General features: G+C 30.9%; 2 protein-coding genes across 12 annotated transcripts in view; both read left to right on the forward strand.

Annotated features, from left to right (window-relative positions):
• LOC141451098 (uncharacterized) overlaps positions 1-9,077 on the forward strand; it is a 34,956-nt gene extending 25,879 nt beyond the window's left edge. For all 9 annotated transcript variants that reach the window (XM_074122172.1, XM_074122177.1, XM_074122173.1 and 6 more), the window contains 4 exons: positions 333-1,491; positions 6,639-6,724; positions 7,126-7,250; positions 7,712-9,077. In XM_074122172.1, the coding sequence (XP_073978273.1) occupies positions 584-1,491; positions 6,639-6,724; positions 7,126-7,250; positions 7,712-7,921 (1,329 nt within the window). In that variant the 5' untranslated portion in view covers positions 333-583 and the 3' untranslated portion in view covers positions 7,922-9,077. The remainder of the gene's footprint in view (positions 1-332; positions 1,492-6,638; positions 6,725-7,125; positions 7,251-7,711) is intronic.
• Positions 9,078-10,965: 1,888 nt separating this feature from the next.
• On the forward strand, positions 10,966-18,836 carry pygo (pygopus family PHD finger). Of its 3 annotated transcripts, none has more exons than XM_074122189.1 (7): positions 11,482-11,833; positions 12,021-12,140; positions 12,444-12,551; positions 12,740-12,894; positions 16,292-17,184; positions 17,261-17,406; positions 18,490-18,836. In XM_074122189.1, the coding sequence occupies exons 2-7, from the start codon at positions 12,103-12,105 to the stop codon at positions 18,608-18,610; spliced, it is 1,461 nt and encodes a 486-aa protein (XP_073978290.1). In that variant the 5' UTR covers positions 11,482-11,833; positions 12,021-12,102; the 3' UTR covers positions 18,611-18,836. The 3 variants fall into 3 exon arrangements, with proteins under 3 accessions (XP_073978291.1, XP_073978290.1, XP_073978292.1); XM_074122191.1 differs by having other exon boundaries at positions 11,670-11,811; XM_074122190.1 differs by having other exon boundaries at positions 10,966-12,140.
• The last annotated feature ends 3,422 nt before the right edge of the window (positions 18,837-22,258 follow it).

The following is a 22,258-nucleotide window of genomic DNA, read 5'->3' on the forward strand; positions in this document are numbered from 1 at the left end:
GTCACTTAATTTTGAATTTGAAATTGCATACTTACATATATAGCTAACGTACGTGCATAGTTCTTATCACATATTGAAGAGAATGTCTTGAGTAAAAGGTCACTCTGTTGTAGTGTTCTCCATTCGCTGAAACAGACGACCGTTTCTTCTTCTATATTACAACCTGAATTGCGCTCACACGCTATTGACTGCTAGGCTAGATTTATTCCATCAAACAGATCCCACGATTTAAAAATTCCCGTTACCTAGTTATAAAAAAAGTTTTGTGATTAAAAAGGCACTTAATATAGTCTTATATGCGTACATTAATTGACTTTTGTTCTTTGTTTCAGGTGGTGTGTACGTTCATGCTGAAGACAAGAATTTTAATGAAAAAATATTTTTATTTACAACGATGAATAAAGAAACTTGAAAAACGAAAATGGATTTTTTAAAATTGAAGACTTATCATCAAAGAGGAGAAATTTTTTGTGTTAAAATACACAAGTTTATTATAACTGGAATGAATACAAGAACGTAACAAAAATGGAAGTACTTTTTATCAGTAATAGCTTGAGTCCAGGACCTTGAGAATATCAGGAAAATGTTGAAACACACGGTGTCGGCTAGCAATGGGCTAAGCCGACACACAATATCACAAGATCCTAGGGGATATGATATACGAATGACTGAACTGCCACCACCTAACGGAGCATTACGAAGTTTTAGATCACCACCTCCATTAAACCATTCATATCATAGTAATGGCAACCCACATTTGAATTTATCAAATACATCTAATCATAATAGATCTTTTGGAAATCCATATTCGAACACATCAACTTTAAGTAATTCTAAACATTCTTTAGGCACTTCGGCCAGTATAAGTCCTCTAGGATTGGCTAACGGTGGTCTTCACATAGCGCGACCGCCTGCACCGCCTCCAAATTCATCCTACGTAGAAGCATTAACACCAAGACTAATGCATTCATATAATAATAATCATACAGGATTAAATATTTCAACATTGAGTACATCTAAACATTCTTTAGGTGGTAATTCAAGTAGTGTTAGCCCATTAGGTATTGCTAGTGTACCAACAACCAGGATAGCTAATGGTGGTCTAAATATATCAAGAATGAGTTCGACGGCGCCACAAACAAATCAACATTCGCAAATAAATAATTCCAAAATGACAACAGTACAGAAAAATCCCGGCGTTAGGGAAATGCTGACCTCATTGGGACTATTGTGTTTAGTGTCTTTATTATTAGCATTATTGTCATTAATCTTCATGTTGAAGATCTCACCGGTGACGGCGGCCGATGTTAAAGATTTTCTCAGATCGGACCAAGTGACTGTGATATCGCCGGAAGAATACGTATTAGTGTATGAAGTGACTTTAGCACTTTGCGCTTTTTCCTTGTCTCTAAATCTATGCTGTTTATTAGTTTGCGCAGTTCAATTTCTGTTTGCTGTCAAACTTGTTAGAGATTCTCCAGATGGTCAGAGGTAAGATATAGCTCTTATAAATTTTATTTGACGTTAATATAAAGTTGCGGAGACAATTAAATGATCAGTCACTGGTCAACTATTTCCTGTTGGTCCAAGATTTTATAAAATGGACAATGAGCTAATCATCAAAGTTAAAAATCTAAGTACTTTATGTTCATTTTTAATGAGTCACAATAATTCACTTACTGATTTTCATAAAGTTGAAGATTTGCAAAATTATAGTAATAAGCAAATCTTATGGATCTAGTGGACCTTAGCTGTGGCCTTGGTTTAAATAATTTTCTATCAGGACTATAAATCTGACAATAAAGGTGCTTCAGCTTAGAAAAAAAAACTGAGAAATTCAAAGTACAAGAATTGTTGCTACTTCTGCCCTATTTAGCAGATTTGGTACACTCTGTCTTTCACCTATTCCCAAATCTAAAGGAATGTTTGGCTGGAACATGTTTTGAGAAAAATTCAAAATGATAGCAGCCGTAGATAGGTATTTTTTTCACAACTTTCAAAATCGTACTTTTGGAAATAAATTTATTATTATTAAAAAACAAAAAAAACTACTAGATGTTGCGCCCTAACTTTATATAACATATTTCATGTAAATTCCGAAAAGTTGCGGAAGATTTTGTCCGCTGGGGTTTCATGGCTATGCCAGAGAATAAATTTCGTAAAAATATAGCCTGGGAGGCAAATATTTGTACGTTATTTAATTTCTGTTGAGTTATACTAAAGATATCTGGAGTATAACTTATGCAAATCTTGCAGGAAATTACCATTTACAAATTCCTAAAAAGTATATTGAGTTAACCAATGTGCATACTTCTTCGGCATCCTTTTTATTTCGACTTGAAATTTGTGAATATTAGAATGAAAATATTTTCCTTTCACGCATGTTCCGGGTGAAAATCTCAGGAATCTCAGCGAGAGAGTGTGCGCTCTAAATGGCCTATAGCCTATAGTGCATTGATCCTGCATATTGATAATTCCGTTATGCTATTCAATTGGGCCGGGGAGTTGAGAAATAGCGTGATTTTCATTGGTGCTCAAAATGTTTGGAATGCCTTTGATGTTGAGGTTAGTTTGATGACCTAATTGACATTTTTAATAATAATAGTTGAAGTTGTTGATTTGTTATTGGAAGAATCTTCCAATGAAGACTAGATATCAAAAATCGGACCGTCATTGAGGCTTCACGCCAGTTCCTTTAAATGTGTTACCTTTTTTTATTTTTTTCTTGTGTATTGTTGCTCAACAAAACTTTCAACACCATTTCACTCAGAGTAACTATTGAAGAAAAGCAGAACTACTTCAATTTTGTTCACATTTTGCAACAAAACATTGCCGATGAAATGAATTAGATTACATCATCAGAGATGTAGTTGGTCAATATTCTCACCAAGCGAAAAAATTATTGTTACTACTCTTTGTAACTATGTAACTGATTATTATAAAGTTAGCTCCACTCTATAAAATTCCAAAACTAGAGGTGATTCATACTATGAATTTTTAAGGTTCTAACATTGGTATGTCGATTATATCCTTTGATTTGCATAACGAAACTTACTGTGAATATGCTAACTCATTAATGTTGGCTTTGTGAGTGGCCAATTTATTATACACACAACTTCAACTTTTACATTCTTCTAATTTTTTTTGTTTTGTTTTCTCTTTTCTGGCGACCATGTTGACTGCCGAACCACCAACTTTCAGCACCATCTACTTTTAATCCGTCCAAGCGGTTCACTATATTTTTACCTGGCCTATTACAATATTTTCACATTTGTTTATTCTTTTAAATTTAAATTTTTCTTCTTTAACTAATTTTATTAGAATTTTTTGCTTGCTTGATTAAATATTGGAAACTGTATAAGATTAAAGTGTGTTAGTTGTATTTTTATTTATTCAGTTTTACGTTCTCTTACAGCTGTAACTTTCTCTTTTGCATGGTTTCCTCACTGTTGATGGTACTCCTGAAGTCAGAAAGTTTATTCATACATAGCTCCGTAATTTATATTGCGTTTATATCTGAAAACTGTTCCAAGAGCACAACAAATCTGAAGGTTGCAGTGCTGCACTCACATAATCCCAAAAAAAACTGTATCAGCTGCTATTACAGTTTAAAGGAAAGAAAAAACAACTAAAAAAAACATTACTGAAAGTAACGAAGAATTTAAAAATCCTAAATTATTTATTCATACTTGGTTAATGTCAATTTTTTTAAAGAATAATATGAAGCTTTATTATCAATGTGCATCAAAGTATTGACTGGATCTGTTTCTACAAGCAATATATATACATTAATATAACCGCATCAGGTGCGCACAAATACAGAAAATAAATAATGTCCCTAAGTTTAAAGTGATCGATGTTAACGGTGATATGATTCTTGTAGCCTGAGACTGGTAGAACCCTTGAATGTGGGTTTTGTAATCTGACAATTTATTTTATTTTTTTCATCTTTAATTAATGCATTTTCTTAGCATTAGTGTTTCCTTAGTTTCTGTTAGCATAAGTAAGCGGGTCGCTGACGTCATAAATCACATTTTTTGTTAACTGTTTAAATATACCACCTACAACTTTTAATAAAAACTTTTCAATGGAACTTTTAAAATTGAAAGTAACTGGGAAATGTTCCAGGGAATACCTTCACTAAATGAAAATGTTCCTCCTTATTAAGAAAAGCTACTTTTCTTTTTCTTTAATTTTAATTATCCTAGGGGAATTATTGAGGATTTACAATGAATATTCTTTTTTCACACCAGCATTTCGTTAAACACATATATTACCTTCTTCAGGATATTATAAAATTAATAACAGTTCAACAGTTATGATAATGTAGCTAAACATTAAACTTCACAAATTTTATAATACCCTGAAGTAAGTAGGTAATATACATATTTACCGAAACGTCGGTGTGAAAAAAGAAATTAGTTTACAATATTTATTGACCTTAAATCAATAATTTCCTTAAGATAATCTAATAACGGTCGAAAACCAAAACCATCATTTATTTTTAATAATAGTAAAAATATTTGGTGACGGAATTTTGTTTGTGTAAGTTATACCAAGAAAGAAAAGATTTTTTTTATAACTAAAACAAGGTAATGTGTTGCGAGTACTTGGTTAGCCAACTTTTGTTCACGCTTGACTTTCCCCTTTTTCGCTTTTGACCAGAGTATAATGTAATAAATTAGTCGCAGATTATTTGCTTATCGCGAAAGTTTTATATTGAACTTATTTTAATAGTTTTTTAGTTATAAAAATATAGAGATGTATTGTAATGTTTAATGTGAAAACGTTAGATAAAGGCTTTAATACTTTTTTTTAATACATTGTGTTAAGGAACAAAGTGCTTACATGTTATTAAAAAAAATTGCTAAACTCTAGAAAGGTAAGCAAGAAATTCAGTCGATGTTTAACGACCTCCTGCCAAATTAGGGATTTCAGCCGGGGAAGAAGCTTCTAACCACCACATCAGCCCTTCCTAAGAGTCTGCAATACGCATCCACAATCCAAACCGCCATGGTAGGTTCCATCATGGGACCTGGACTACAAGCTTTCCACAAAATCAGTCAACTAGTCGTGTCATTTTTACCGAATCGATTTTATCTTGTGATATTTTTTCACAAAAAAAATTCTAACTTTAATTGAAAATTTTCTTTTAACAAGGTGTACTAATTGCAGACATGAAGGCCTATTACTTTCATGTGTAACATTTTTCTAAGAAACTTTTTTATGGTGGTTCTTTGAGAAAAAAGTGTACTTTTTTTTAATTACCCTTTCGATTGTTTGATTTACTACTTTACAACAAAAATAAATCTTTTTTTGGGGAGGATTTTTCCAAATTTTGGGTACGGAAATTAGGTGGGTTCTAGATGGAAGATCCCTGGGACAATAATTTTGTCGGAGCCTTATGTGTACGTTATGTACGTGATATTGTGAAGAAACATGTTAACAATGTACACTGTATATATCTGTAGTGCACCAACATTAAGTACAGAGAAAAGAACGCTACTGCACGTAGGACCAATGTCTTGAATGCCAGGAATCTTCATCCGTTGGAGCGCAACATGCCAACGGCTTACCTACCTCTCAAAGAGAGGGGGGGAGCTGGCCTTTAGCAAGGTCATCTTACTCCCCACTACAAGAAATAGACTTTACTGACGTCATTGTGATTAATGTTACCACATAGTAAATATGTGTGTTTTCATGCTTCATAAATTAACGGGGTAAAACTGGTGTGAAAACCCACATGAATTTCCCTTATTGCGATTCTTTCATCGGTGGGTGATCAAAGATTAACTGCTGAAGTGACATCTCCGAGAAACATCTAGAATCAATTTTCAAAGATTTCAATTATTCCTTCCTGCAATTTAATTTAATTTAATAAAAAGGCCAATCAAACCAGTGATTTTCCGATTTTGAGCTATGCTATTTCCATCCTCTCTTAATCTCATGAACACACACAAATGTGTATATACAGGCGCACACAGAATTTATCCAGCGTTTTATTTTTAGAAGTAAATGCATTTCTACACTAATCTTTCATTTAGGATACAATTATCACATTGTTAATGATGCTTCTGAGAAGAAGTTTACTTAATAATTAAGGAACGTTACTGATTTATCTGTAAATAAGCATTGATAGTCATTAGTAACTAATTACACTAGGCTTATGACTAACTCCATGAGGTTCTCAGACATCTCCAAGACAGAAGTAAGTATGAAACCCTTACCAAGAGGATACAGCCCTTGGTAAACCTAGGGAATCTTGACGCAGTCTTGAGACATAAAGAATCTTGGACACAGTCATTTCAGTTCATTACAGTTCATTTTGTGCTGCTGAGGTTATAAGCGAAGAGTAATCAATCTTAAGAGTCTTCATTCACTAAGAAAACCGAGACAGCTCTACTAGCAAGCTTGCAAATTATGATTACTAGATTCAGTTAATTTTAAGAACCGAAGGACTTTGATGAGAAGCCTTCATTGGTGAGGAAGGAATCTACGCTTTTGAGAGTAATACCTGCAAAAGATTGGCACATATATAATAATCCTAAACAATGTTTAAAGTATAAAATAATGTTAATATATATTTATTAATATTTCTCGTAATGAGTTTTCTAATTTTATTTATTGTTTTATTTCAGAACAAATAAGTACCTGAAAAAATCTGCATTTACAAGAGTTTGTGCTGTAGGTGGTTTTTTCGTATCAATACCCGTATTTTTAACAGGTATCTTAATCATTTATTTATTTAACTCATTTTTACTGCTCAGAGATCATAAAAGTTAATATAGAACATATAATCTAGGATTTAATCTTGTTACAATTTAATACATTGCTCAGGAAGTCAAGTGCTATTACTCATTTATGTTTTTAAGACTTAAATTAGGTAAAAATCTATCTGAGTAATTTTCCTTGGCTGAGTATGCGATTTTGATTAAAGACAATAGTCTTGGTTTTATTTTTAATTCGAATTTAGATCTTGTCAATTATTAATGGCAATTATTATTATTGCTCTTGAAAAATAACCCACTATTATAAAATTTCTTTCATTAAGTATAATTCACAAAATAACTATTACTGTTAAAGCATATGTATATAAATTATATTATTTTATATTTATTGTTCTAGGCATAATATTGTATACATTCATACAGTTCCATTCCACTCCAGCTGTAATTACAAGCGTATTGATTGGACTTGGCATTATTTTTTGTGGTTGTGCAATGGTTCATAATGTTTTCATATGGCAGAAAGTAAGAATTTTGATTTGTTTCTTTAATGTGTATCGTATTTCGTAATCTATACTGACTTTAAACCCTAATTTTGGTCCCTTTCCATTAAAGGAAAATTTTTTGTTGATATTTAATCCTAACATCAGTCAACATTTTAAAATAATGAATCTTTCCAAGGTTTTTTTACTTTTGTTATTATTTTATTTATTATAGGATGATAATAATTTCCTTTTCTAGAGAATATTACTCTCTGTCGTCGTGATAATTTAGATCAAAATTTAAAGAAAAAAAATTAGGACCTTCATGATTAACAACAGGTCAAAGTTTTGTTACTAAACAAAGTCCTTTAGCGAAGGATCTCCTGATTTTCTAGAAATATTTGCTTCTTGCTGATATTTAAGTTTACTAGCATAAAGCATATTAATTTAATAATGATAATTTGTGTGTGTATACAACTAATCTTTTATTTTCTTTTTTTAAAGGAGAAGACAAATGCAGTACGAGCTCTTGCCCAACAACAGAGGATGGCTCTTCAAGAACAGCATGAATTACAAGATCATTCGCCAAGAATATTGAGTCATACTTCTGTAGTGCACAATAACAGTGGCAGTATTAGCCCAGCACCAATGCCTCACACGTCTCTTGATATTAGTAATACTCCAACCCCGCCAGAAATATGTACACTTGTGTAATGGCAACCTCAGAAACTCAGACGTTCAGAAATTGTATCTTTGAGGGGAAAACATTGTTAGAACAAAGCTATACAGTGTGCAGCTTTTTCATTTTTTTAAAAAAAAGGAGGGAAAGAGGTCACTTGAATGTCTAAATACATTATTTTTGAGGCAGAAAACAAAGTATTAATATATTTTTGAAAATGTAAATTAATATGAAAGTATAAGTTGAGTAAAAACAGAAAAAAAATTTAAAAAATTGGAAAAATCTCTATTGACAGACTCCCTTACTGATATTAAGTAAAATTTCCTTGAAAAATAGTATATACCAATAGTTGGCTTATACATTACATGTATGTTCACAATAACTTGAAGAATTCGTGACTTCACAGCTCTCCTAGAACGTCACTAAAATCAATATTCTCTGAGAAATTAAAGGGTCTAACTTATGTTTAGTCCAAGTTCAAATATAATCATTTGACGTTCCTAGAAAATTGTAGGAAAAATGCCATTGCTCACATCCTGACTTCCGATGGCCAGTTATTTTTCCAGCTAATAATTTTGGTTAAACCTTTCATTCATTAGACTGGTGCTGGAGCCATATTATACCCTGAAAGTAGAAGAGTGTAAGCACTTTATCCCTTGCTTTAAAACTCCGCTGAACAATTGTTTTTGTTTTTTTTTAATATTGCAAATGAATGTTGATAACCTAGAAGTATGTAAAGAAAATCGTAGATGGTCTTCTTGTATTTAATTATTATACCAAGTTTAAGGAAGAATCGTTGGAGCCGTGTTCGAGAAAAAATACTAAAATAGTCGAAATGTTTAATGCACAGTTTTATAGTGGCACCTAAGCCAAAGTATTTGAATTTGTTTATGTTGCCCTTTTTTATTTTTGGATTGTGATCAGTACAACCATATAACTACGTTATCATATGAATTCTAGACCAAATGTAAAATATTATGTATATATTAGAAAGATATGGCCTCTTTTTATTTCTATTTTTAAAAAAAGGCAAATTTTATGCCATTTATTTTTTTATATATTTGATTTATAAACCTGTACATATATTTTAAATTGTAAATGATTCTGTAAATTTATTTTATTTGCATAAATTAAGTAGAATTAAATACTTATTAGTTGTTAATTTCTTAATAAAATTGCTACTAAATTTAATTACTTTTTCATTTTTTAAATAATTATCTACACAGATTCTCTCCAAACAACCAAATATTGTTCCTTTATAATTAAATATTTCTCTTAAATGCAGAAGAATATATAGCAGCACACTCAGAACAGTTAAGAGAACAATTAGGTGCAAATGGTTTTTCCAGCTGACTATTTCTTGAAGTAGTTGATTAGTTCTAAGAATTCAGAATTAAGTTTATAATGGACCAGCACTATTAAACCGTACCTTTCTGACAGATATTATTACGATGCGAAATCTATGTTTTTAAAAGGTAGAGTCAAAAATTTAAGTTAATTATGAACCAATAGCAATTGACTAGCTAATTTCTTGTCTATCTTATACCATCTATCTATAATCGTCTCCAGAAACATTTTAAACATTGTAGGAGCCATTCCCGGCTTAAGACCGTGAAAGATTTGATTGCTTACTCTGCTTCGTACATGTCCTTCGAACATGTTCATTATGACAAGAATGGGGCCTTCCACAAGTTTCTCCAATTCTTTCCCTACGCACTTCTTCGAAAGCCTTTTTTGAAGTCTACATGTGCTATGTGCAAATGTACACTTTTTTACATTTTTCAAAGAGTCTGATTCTTCAGGGGGTTACATGGTTACATGGTATGTCTCTATGCTACTGCACTTATTCAATTACTCATATTATAGAAATCACCTGAATGTTTTACTCCTCTAAACTACTAGTCTTTAAAACATCCATGTGAATGGCCCTGACGCAATTTCTTGATGATTCTCTTCATGCCTTGGGGTCCCTCAAACAAGATCTAAATAATTTTAAAAAAAATAAAATTTGAACCTACTGTTTAATTTAGCAAGAAGATCTTCCAAGTGAAATTATGATTTTCTTAAAAAAAAAAAAAATAGTAAATAAACAAACAAAGGGTAAAGAGGCAAATGTCATATTTGGCTGAATCGATTGAATTGTTTTTTAGTAATTATTGCTCATTAACAACAGTTACTGCGAAGCGTTGCTACTATTGACAAAGAAATTTTGTAGATTCCCAAATAATTGACCCATAATATCTGCCTTCAATTTGTTGATAAAGAATGTATAATGAAGCAGGAATTGAGAGAAGAGTTTGAACAAAAACTATCTGATATTGCTGCAGCACTTTCATTACTTATTTATTTTTAATCAAGGCGCGGCTGCATCTGACGTTACTGGCGCCCTGAGCTTTTTTTAGTCACTGCTATCTTCTGGTTAGTTTACGTCCGTTAAGGACCTCGCCGACATTAAGCCAGTACCCAGAGAAAAGGATTAGGATAGACAACTGGACTTGCACATGGTATCTTCAAATGAGAGTCCTGTTCACTAATAATTGAGCTAATCATTTCTTATTCCCTAAAATTCTACTTTTAATTAATTTTCTTAATTACATTAAAGTAAATCTGAATTCTTAGCGTTTCCTTACAAAATCTTAAACTACTACCATTTTTATGGGATATTTTATTACAATTTACATCAAAAAATGTTATTTGCCTCTTGATGATTAGCTGAATTAGTCGAATTAAAATTTGAGAATGGCTTTGCAATTTTTTAAATAAAGAAATTTCTTCTGTAGTAATGGTATGGTGAGTTTTTTGACATTTAATTATAAATGTTATTCAAGAATAATCTAAATTTAGAACTTAATTTCTAATCTCTATTTCTAAACACTGAATTATATTTTATACTGCAGAGTAAAAAGAAATTTCCTCCAATAATGAATATCTAATAGGAGTATGAATAAGTTAGGTGGGGGAAGAGGCTGCAGAGAAGGTGGACAGGAGGCAATAACTTCTTACTTTTATTTTATTTTTATATGAGGAAGAACTGGACGGCAGCCATATATGAACCAAGTTGTGTGAACATTTATTACACATAAATCGGGCACGCTTTCGGGTCAATTACATGTTATAAATGCTTTAGAATTCAATTTCTTTTTTTGTTTATTGCATAATTTTCATATTTTACTTAATTATTTGTACACAAATCCTATCAAAATATTAGTAATTGTCTTTACAAACAAGATTTTATTTAAAAATTGCATTTGACCACACAATTACACGGTTCATTTTGTTTATTATTTTTAAATCAATTTAAGTCACAAAGATATGAAAATCAAAAGTAAAAAGCCCATTTAGATTTCGATCCTAGTTCGTGAACTCGCCACTGGCCTAACGAGGAGCGCTATGCCCAGGAATGTGCAAAGAGGTATCTTATTTTTCATTTACGGGTTGCTAACATATTTTTATTTTAATTTGTTGATTTGAATTGTAGGCATTAACAGTTTTTAAAAAATAACTTTTATTACTAAGTATTTCATGACAAGGAAGAAGATTTGATTTCCTGTATAGAAAATTAAGTGCTGTTGTTCCATAGGTTACTTCATTCTTCTATGGTGCTGTTTATAGTCAAAAATATCAAGCCGCTAGCCAAGTATTTTTCTCTTTGATTTGTCTTTACAGTGTTACCAAAATTAGAAATTATCTGTTGTGCCATTATATATATATTTGTTTATCGTAACAGTGAAGTGTAACAATCTTAAATGAGAAGAAATTGTTAAAAATACTATCGACGCACCCGTCATGTGTGTGAGAATGGGTTCCATGAACTGGGAAGGACAACATGTCATTTAAGTTCGGTGGGTCTGGAATATCAAGCATAATCAGCGCAAGGCCATTTATGGAATATAAATACATTATTCCAAGTTAGGCCCTTAAAATGGTAGGGCCTCTAATTGATATATGTAAGTTTTAAAGAAAATTCTAACTCAACCTATAGTTTTCTTAGCCTATAAATCATGGCATATTGACTTGATATAATTTCTTTAATAATCTTAGTTAAAATAAAATTTACCTCATATTGGAAAAAATGCAAAACTTAATGTTTCGTTTACCCGAAACTAACCATTACCTCACATAAATATCTGATAGGACGTGGTCATAAAAAGCCGCCCAATGCAATCGAAGAGGAGCGATTGTTATTTTGCTGGGCGATGAGAAGAACGTGAAGGAAATGAGCCACAACATCGGAGGGATGGCACCCTTTGTGAGGTAATTTGAATTTCTATAAACGAATTTTTCTACATCGCCCTTAACGGCTAGTTCAAAAAGATATCTCTAAAAAAATATCTTTTTATAATAACAAAGCAAATTATAAATTTTGAAAGTGTACGCTTAATGATTTTTCACAAGAGTTTTCTTTCTTATTGCTTGTCATTTGACAAAAGAATTCATCAGTGAAGTTGCCTTGTTATAAAAAAATTCGTTACAGTCAATATTTAATTAAAGTTCAAAAGTTATGAAAGCTTTTTATTTAGATATAAGTAACTGTTATTGCAATGTTTGTTTATTTAGCATGCCAAGGGGGCGTAATCAAATGTACTACCCTCCTTGTCCAGGAGTAGATCCTCATCCGCATATGCCTCGGGCACCATTTTTTCCAGATGAAAAAATGAACTGCGGGTAAATATTTTACATAAATGCATGTCTCTTCTAAAATAAAAGTTGTTTATAATGTGTAATGCTGTTTGAAAGAGATGGTTATTTATGAAGATTTTTGTTGTAAATGTTGATGAGCTCATTTGCTTGTGTTTTTTGATGATGTATAAAATAGTCCATTTTTTAAACAATATTTTTTTATGACATCGTAGGATGGGTATGGGAGAATTCAAGCCCCCTATGGTAACAAATCCAGAACCTCCGCCTCCTAAGAAGAAAAGAAGAACTTCTAATAATAATGCAGCCAATCTTGCCAATCAACAACCTCCTCCCGTTTTACAAGATCTCCTTCCTCCGCCACCTACTGGTTCGTTTAATTATTTAAATATATCTTCTTATTTGTGCTAGAAGCATGTTTAGAATGAAATAACGCCTCAGGTTTATTTTAAAACGATGAAGAAGTTGATATTTTTTCAAATAAAGTTTACTTTAGCATGGTGTTTTGTGATACTCGTCGCTTAAAAATAAATAAAGTTAGCGTATTTAAAAAAGCCTTTTAGGTTGGAGTTGAGAGTTTAGGAAATATAAATAATAAACCGTACTAAATAGGAAATCTTGTATTCTTTATACCAACGGACAAAGCTTTGTAAGCAGAAATAAACTTGCTCTTCACCAACTTAAAGATTCAATCACTAAAGATGAATGACAATTTGAAACTGGTCAGAATTACAAAAACAGGAATGCATTGACAAACGAAACAAAATTTGTCAAATTTAATCCTAATGTTTAATGGCCATCCGGTTAAAAATAATTGAAACTTGTCTTTTGATCATTCAAATTACATGGCATTTAACCTAGATCAGGGTTTCATAAATTCTTGCCCTGGTGAAACCTTTTAAAAGTGTTGTTATATTATATCTTATAAAGACAAACGATTGTGAAAACTAAATAAATTGAATACGTCTCGATATAAAATAAAATCTATAACTTAATTTAATTTTTTCTTGCATACTTTTATTTTAATTTATTGGCAGAAAATCGTGATTAGAAAATTGCTCGGAACATCAAATTCAAAATAGTGGAGCCATAATTGTTAATTTTTTCTGCATAGTCATGTTATTCCATCGTGAACAATTAGCCCTTTTAAAAAGGCACAAGATCATGACAAGATTTCGAAATTTTATTCTATTTAGTCCATTACATGCATAAAATGTAGTTACATTTTGGAACATATGATTAGATGCTCAAATACTTGACAATATCAGTGATTCTTGTTTTTTAAGATTCTGACCTGTTTCTAATATTCATTCTTCTAACAAGTTTGAAAGATCAGGTTTATGAACAGAAATGAATTCCACTAATAATGCTTCTGTCTGTTATCACTCCCACTAACTGAACACGGGCAATTTTACTGCTCTTATCTAACCGATTCATTCGATATTACCCGCATTCAGTTAGATCGTGTGGAAATTGATTCTGTTAAAAAAAAAAATTAAAGATTCAATCTGTGAAGATGGATGGATGACATTAAACCTGCAATGAAAATTGCAGTTAAAAAAAATTATTATTATTTCCATAAATTTCTGTATAAAATTTTTGCAATAGGATTCTAATAGGATTATTTTGAACCAAAATAGTATAATTTTTTTATGGAATTGAATACGATTGAATAATTTCATTTTGACACTTCTGATTGCAGTGTTTTTGTTTTTAATTATTATGTACTCTGGAATCTAGAATCGTACGTTTTTTGAGTCAAAAAACATTTTGCTTGTTTAATTTAAAGCCATTATCTTGAAAAGAAAAAAGTTCAGGCGTTTTTTATGTTTAAAGATTTTTAAGCAGAATATGTTAATGTATTCCCACACTTCAAAATTGATTTTTAAATATCCATTGTATCCGGCTTATTGTATCACTAAATTGTAAAGTTCATTTGTTCTAGACAGATTAGATTGAGCTGATCTCTTTGTTAAATTTGTTGGGTGTACTTTTATAAATTATATGTTTTTTGAAATTTGTATGCAAAACAATGTTTAAAATTGCTTTAGCCTAGAAGGTGGAAATAAATTTCCGAAATGTAAGCAAGAGAATCTTATTTATTTCAAGAACAACCATCAAGGGAATTGAATTTACACCTAGGACGAATGCACGAATTCCGTCTTGCCTTAAGAAGTAGCATGCAAGCTGCTAATATGATACCGTGCTCTCTGCATTAAGCGAGAGCCCAAATCTCTGTCATCTGCGCCATAAATATTTGTAATGCATACTGAGCTCGACTTTCGTGAGGAGGTTCTATTGCATCTTTTAAAATTTCTCTTGTGTAATTATAAATATTGCAAATAATTAATTTTTTTTAAATAATTCAGGAACGATGCACTTCATCCACTGTTGCCACGTCTCTGTGATTCTTTCGTTTCCAACATGATTCGGTTAGGGGGCAGAAGAAAATAAATAGCAGAGATGGAGGAGTCATTTCAAGTACAACTTCAATCACACCACTTAGACAAATGACAAATACTTAGACCTCAAAAACTTCAAAATAAGCTTTCGCTCGTGCTTGATAAATCTTTACTTAACTTATCTTCCCACCCTTACACTATTACAGTAACTTTTTTATAAAATTTGGTTCTAGGTATTTTTGTACTGATTAAAAACTTCTTTTTTATTACTAAATAGTCATTTTATCATTCAACAGATTACAATTCTTGTGAACGTTTTTCTCATTCAAATTTTTGGGTTTAAAATATTAAAAATATCGATTTTTTTTCTCCCCTGAATTACTGTTTTGAGGTTCCGTGATAATGAATATTGGTTTTAAGAAAATTCCTGTGTGTGAACACATAAGTGCATAATAATAATCTGCATAAGTGCAGATCTACAACTTCTATTTGCAACATATTTCTATAAATTTTTGATAAAGGGAACTTCTGAGAGAAAGGAAGTGGCCTTATCCCACTAATGTAACATTTTGTCAGTATAAACTCCTCTAATTTACATACTAATGAAAAGATGTGTGGATAAAATTTCGAGTTTGAAAGTATTAATTGGAAAAACACCACTGAAATAATTTTAACTTTATTTTTGTTAATACTAGGGCTGTTAACTTTCATTAAATTTCAAGTTTAGGTTAAATGCACTAATATCTATAACAGTTATTACATCGTAGGGCAATTTTGTGAGGGTTGGGGTAAGTTTCCTTCCAAAGTGTCATTTTATTTTTACAAATTGTACTATTTGAATAAATCTCAAAGTTAGAAGAAAAATTTAGACTTATATAAAGGTAGTAAGAAATTTTATAAAAGTATTTTGACCTTATAGCATTAGGTTTAGTGTAGAACAGTTTATTTAGGGCGTGCAGGAACATTTGTTTAAAGGACTCTGCACACCTTCTTTAATCAACTTAATTCGTTTAAAAGGTTGTTTATTTCAATAAAGAAATAATTAGAATGAGGGTTCACATCCATATTTCACATTTTAATTTTAATTTTTTAAGTGTTCTGTAAATATCTTTCAGCTTAATACATTAATGCTTTTGGATAGTCTGTTAATTTGATCTACAGTTTTGATGAAAATCATCCGGAGGTGCCACTATATTGATTGTTCAGTTTTTATGACATTGCTTCATTATTATTTATAACAACAGTTTCTTGAAGTAAATTTAAAAAGAATAGTTTAAATAAAATTTGAAATTATGTTTTTCCCGTGATTTTTGCTGTATGAAATGAGGAGTAGAATGTATAAAAATTAAGTTTATTTCGTTTCAGGATACGGTGACACAATAGTAGCATCAAATCCTTTTGATGATAGTCCACCTATAGTTCAGCAGCCAAGTGGAGGAAGTATGGGTCATCTAGGAGGACCTGCAAGACATATGGGCTGTGGTCCCCCGCCTCCGCAAATGATGATGGGCCCCTCTTGTACAATGGGTGCTGGTTCACCAATGGGCTGCGGCCCTCCTATCAGTCCGATGGGAATGTGTGGGCCTCCTCAGATGGGACAGCGTAGTCCCATGTGCGGAGGAGGTCCTATGGGAATGTGCGGTGGCGGAACTGGTCCGACTCCTGGTAGTCCAATGTCTCATAGAAGTCCTACAGTAGGTAGCCCATTGTTGGACTGTATGGGACATCAATCTAGAAAAGGTTCGCCAATGATGGCAGGCCCACCAGGAGGACCTCATTCAATGAACTGTGTCTCACCAGTGATGGGTAGTCCTTTAAGTAATAATGGCCCTCATGGACCTATGTCCTCGCCTATTATGCCCGGTGATATGAGGCCAATAAATTCACCAATGTGTATGAACAATGGGAGTGCTCCAGCGCAACAAAATATGAACAATATGCCACAGTGCAACATGCAGAGTGATATGTGTAAAAGTGGGGGTGCCAGTGCAAATGCTCCCAGTGGTAACAGTAATGGTCCAGTTGTAAGTCGACAGCAGAACTCCATGATGAATCATCAAGGCCCTTCGCATGGACCACCACCTCATGGCCCTCCACACGTACCGCAGCCACCTCCTAATCAAGGACATCATCCCCATCCACAACAACAAGGAATGAACATGCATCCGGCTAGTATGCATCATCCACATCCTATGTCTATGCAACATCCACCTCATGGTTATCCACCACCTAAGCCTATGCCTGTTTCAGCAGGAAAGGTATTTTTTGAATTAAATACTCTTTTCTTCTAACTTAGATTCGGAACAGTACAAGTAATTTTGGCAATTCTTCTAGGTGTACCCGGTGGACCAGCCAATGGTTTTTAATCCTCAGAATCCTAATGCCCCTCCAATATATCCTTGTGGTGTTTGTCACAAAGAAGTACATGACAACGATCAAGCAATACTTTGCGAATCTGGTTGTAATTTCTGGTTTCATAGGTGAGCCTTTTTTAATTATACAAAACCTTAGTAGCTTTGCATATTCAGTAGTTCAACGAATAAACAAAGAGAAGAAATATTATGGCCAATTTCTGTAATAATTTTTATTATTATTATTATTTGCATAATTGCCTAGCTTTTGACCTAGGCACTATTGAAACATGTTTACAGAATCAGATTCTACTGAGCGTTTGTTGTGCCTTCTGTCTTGACTAGAGGTTCTGTTAAGGTAATGTAACTTATCTTCTAATAGGAGGAACGTGCCCATTTGTGAAACAGAATTCACTTACATTCTATAAATATGTTTCAAAGCCATGAAGTTGACCTAGTCCCTAGGTCGAAAGCTTAGCAGTTAAGCAAATAATAATAATAAAAATTGACAGAAATTGGCAATCATTTTTCTTTTCTTAAGATTAATGAATTAGTTACCAAAATAAATAAAAAATAACAAATAGTATTTTCAACCCCTTGTTTTTTGAGGAAAAAGATTTTTTTTTAGTATTTTAATTAACAAAAACCAGATTTTAGCAGTAGTCACTTTTTTAAAAAATGTAGATACCTACAGACTCTAGGTTGATAATATAATCGACAACTCTTATAAGATGATTTTTTTTTTTCACATTCAATTCCCCTCGGTTTCAAAATTCATTTAATCTTTGAGAGGCTAATACATTCTAGCAAACCTTTTACTAACAAAAATAATCTTTTTTAAAAAAAAACAGAATCGTGAACTACAATTGGTCCTTGAAAACTACTATCAGATTTATGTTATCATTTAACTTGCACAAATTGGATTAAACCATCTCAACTGTCTGTCTATATTATTTGGGATGAGATAGATAAAATCAGGCTATGAAAAGATATAAATTCTACACAATGGTTATCTTTTCTCTCATTTACGTACGAGTATAAATGAAAGCCAGTGATTTTTGGTACTTCAAAATTTCTCAACTTTTTGTAGCCATGGTTTCGATTATTTAGGAACGCTCAACCAATTTTTATCTGAATAATTGTTTAGAATAGATAGCTTATTTCTGTGAACTTTGAATATTGGTAATCTTAACTGTAAATTTTTATGTGCAGAGTATGTACGGGTCTGACAGAAGCAGCATATCAGCTGCTCACAGCAGAGGTCTACGCTGAGTGGGTGTGTGACAAGTGTCTTACAACTAAGAACATACCACTCGTCAAGTTCAAACCCTAAAAAGTCTCTCTTCATTCTTGACATACAATCTCTCTCTCTCACTCTGTCTCTCAAAAACACTCTCAACACACGTACACACCACCATATATATATATATGCAATATACTAAACTAATTTCTTTCTTTTATTTTTTTTTTTATTCATTTTTTAAATATGACAGATTTTATCTCAGATGATTACCTGGTATCCTCCAAAATTTATTACAACTTGCTTTATATGTATTGTTTTTTCTTTCTTTTTTTTTTCTTTATATGTATATTTCCAAAAGAAATTATTAGAAATGGTCCAGTCAACGACGAAGAAATTCTTCCTAATTTGTTTTATTTTTTTTTAATTTGTCGTATAGTTTTGACATTTTATGAGCTATTCTAAAATGGTTTAGAGATTTTTTAATAGGTTGTAAGATTTCATACTTTAAAAAATGAAATTTAAATGTAAAATTTACCTGCTGTCAACTTTTGTAACGAATCGGTTAATATATAAACAATTTGTTTATAATGAGCAGTTTTATTATAAAAATGGAATAAAACAAAGAAGTTTCAATAAAAATAAAGTTACATAGGAAAATTCTAGAATAAATGTTCACTAAAGATTTTCATACTGTGTATGTTACTATTGCATCCACGTATGTCCTTCCATTTATATCAATATCTAATTTGATTTAAAGAAAAAAAAATATCAATGACTTGATTGTGGATATTTTTGATTGAACATTACAATACTTTTTAAGTTTTTGAGAAGTAATCATTTATTTATTTTATTTTTTCACTTTTACTTAAATTTTATTCGATTTTTGTGTTCGAAAAGGTTTACTTCTCAATTATTTCTTGAGGAAACTGGTTATTAGAGCCGAATGAAATAAAGATAAGTATTTTTAGAATGAATAGTACAACGATTTGAAACCGTCAGTTAGCAGATAGATAATGTAAATTACCCGCAAAATGTTCACAACTTCTATTGTAAAGAAAATATAATGTTAAGTTTATTTTTTAATTCAAATATTCTAGAAAATTATTTCTTTATTCGTTCGATTCTACAAAGAGTAGTTATGTAAATAGGGTTGAAAATAGATGACAATACTTCTCATTTATTGTGTCACAAAAAAAAGAAAGTTTTTTTTCATTTAGAAATTCTCTTTGTTGACTGGCCCATTGCGTGTTGAGCATCGTTTTGATTAATTTACTAATTGTGGCTGAGGTAGCTACCTATTTTCTGGGAGATACATCATTATAATTTTGCATTTCTAATATCTCTGATTATATAACAGGGTTTTATAATTTTTTACACTGTTTACAAATAATCTATGGTCAATAAAATATTTAGAAAAATCAATGAAGGATACTTAAGATAACTCACTTTTCTTAGAAAATTTTGAATGTAATCAATATACTGAAAATAGAGAGGTTTATTTAAAAATTTTAAATTGATAGATATTAAAACCGTCCTACACTTTTTTTTTAATGGAGATAGATTAATAAAACATTTTTTTATTTTTCGCTTAGGCTCTTGTTCATACTTCCTGAATTTTTAGAATCTTAAATAAGTTGTATCGCGATCTTTGTGTGTGTAAATATATTTTGCTATATATGGCTAAACTACTATAAATTCTTAATATTAAATATAATTAATTTTAGGTAAACGTGCTTTACTAAAAGTAGCTTGCTTTATAAAACTAACAATTACTGTGCTTTAAGTAATAATAAAGAAAAGCATAAACTAGTTGCTGAATAACAGTTAATAATTTTCCAAAATAAGTAGAAATACTGTAAGTAGGTTAGCCTTTTGGAGTCGCTTAGCTTAATGCGAATAAATTTCCTGCAAAGTTAATTATAAAATTCAATCTATTTATTTATTTATTTAACTTACAACAAAAATAGTTTTTGTTTTTTCTAACATAAATATTATTTTCTCCGTCCCTTTTCGAAATTTAACATTTGCAAGTATGTGAGCTTTAAATAGGTACGCTTGTATTTCTTTTATTTTTTCTTTTTACTAGTATTGTGATAATTTTTGTCTAAATTCAAATAATTCAAAACGCTTAAGACCTATCAGCATTCTATTTCATTTTTTTTCACTCCATAAAGTAATGTATTTTTCGTTACAGTTAAAAACTAAACAAAAAAATAAAAATGGTTTTTTTTAAAGTAGGAAGTAAATTTGAAATTATAAGATCTGTAACTCCCAAATATCTCTCTGTATAGGTGGTTGCCACAACATAATTGTATATAATACCTGATGTTAAAAACAATAATAGTTGTAAAAATCGACTAGTTATTAATTTTTAGGATTAAGCTTAAGAATAAAAAAATCCAAGATTTTTTTAACTTTAATCCTTTTTTTTAACTTCCTAATTTTGCGTCACATAATGTGCCATACTAATATAAGCATTATTTTTTATTAGTATTATTAATTTTTTTTTTATTTCCTGCCAATTTAAAATGGTTTTATAGATCTCAAGAAGCTATGTAGAAAACCAGTCACGGTAGGGGATTTATGTTGAAATAAACATCCAAAAATAAGTACTCAAATGTATTTTTAATTTTTTTTATTAAATTATTTGGAGGGTATCAAAATTTATTGGTGAACATTAAAAAAGAAATATATAAATAAGAAAATAACATGGAAATAATCGTGCCTTCAAAATAAAAGAGTCTCTAGTGCTCTTAGGGGATTTTTTATTTATATTATTATTTTTTAATTTAATTTTATTCTATTATATGTAAGATAGACATTTCTTTTGTTCCTCTTCTTATACGAAAACATAATTTCTCTTCATTTTCAAACATAAACAAAATATTTCTATAAACCTAAAAACAGGTTCTGCAAGAGGACAGTTCTTAAAATGTGCATGAAATTGTTGTTTATGATTTTTAGAAGTTTCTTATATCATTTATTTCATTGACTTATTATTATTATCATTATTATTTGTTATTAATTATTAAAGAAATGCTGTTAATCATGAATCCTGATTATAGATTAATTCAGGTAATTATTGTACAAATCAGGTAAAATTATTTCTAAAAGCCTGTTAATTCGTATTTTTGTAAGTTAAGAAAGTTCCTTATTTGATAAGAGTCTATGAATAGACAGTAACGTTGAGGCATGAATTTTTTTTAGTTGCCTAAGTATAAGAAGAATGATGAAATGAATGTTAAATTCTTAAAACCTAGTGTGCCTGTCATTTTGCAGTTCACTAGATATATTTGCTCATGCACTTCAACAATCTTTGGAATTGAATCAGTTAATTTCTATTCCTTTAAAAATAATAGATAAAAATGAAACCAGAAACAATCTTCCCAAAATATATAGGCTTGCCAAATTTATTCTTCTTTTAAAAACAAAAACTTTTTTCAGTTCAGCATTTGTTACAAATATTGATTGACGACTAAACTTTTTATTATTAAAACTAATAAGGAGCCGAGAATTTTAGGTCTTAAATTAGTTATGGTACAAGTTTTATTCCATAACTTGGACAAAGAATCTAATTTATTTCAGAAATTGCTAGCACAGTAGGGTTTCTATAAGCTTCATCCTCGACCTATGATCAATATCCTGAAGTTGGATTATTTTACTTCCTATTGTAATTTTTAGATATACATAAGAAGTGAGGTAACAATAATCTTTTTTAGAAATATTAAAAAAAAAAAG

Source organism: Rhodnius prolixus, unplaced genomic scaffold (assembly GCF_049639745.1).
Source record: "Rhodnius prolixus isolate KJV_2025 unplaced genomic scaffold, Rpr scaffold_8, whole genome shotgun sequence".
In the NCBI taxonomy this organism is placed as follows: Eukaryota; Metazoa; Arthropoda; class Insecta; order Hemiptera; family Reduviidae; genus Rhodnius; species Rhodnius prolixus.

Coding starts and splice junctions, on each gene's coding strand:
- pygo (XM_074122190.1), top strand. CDS start 12,103: ATGAGCCACAACATCGGAGGGATGGCACCCTTTGTGAG. Junction 12,141..12,443: donor GGGATGGCACCCTTTGTGAG/GTAATTTGAATT, acceptor TTGTTTATTTAG/CATGCCAAGGGGGCGTAATC. Junction 12,552..12,739: donor GATGAAAAAATGAACTGCGG/GTAAATATTTTA, acceptor ATGACATCGTAG/GATGGGTATGGGAGAATTCA.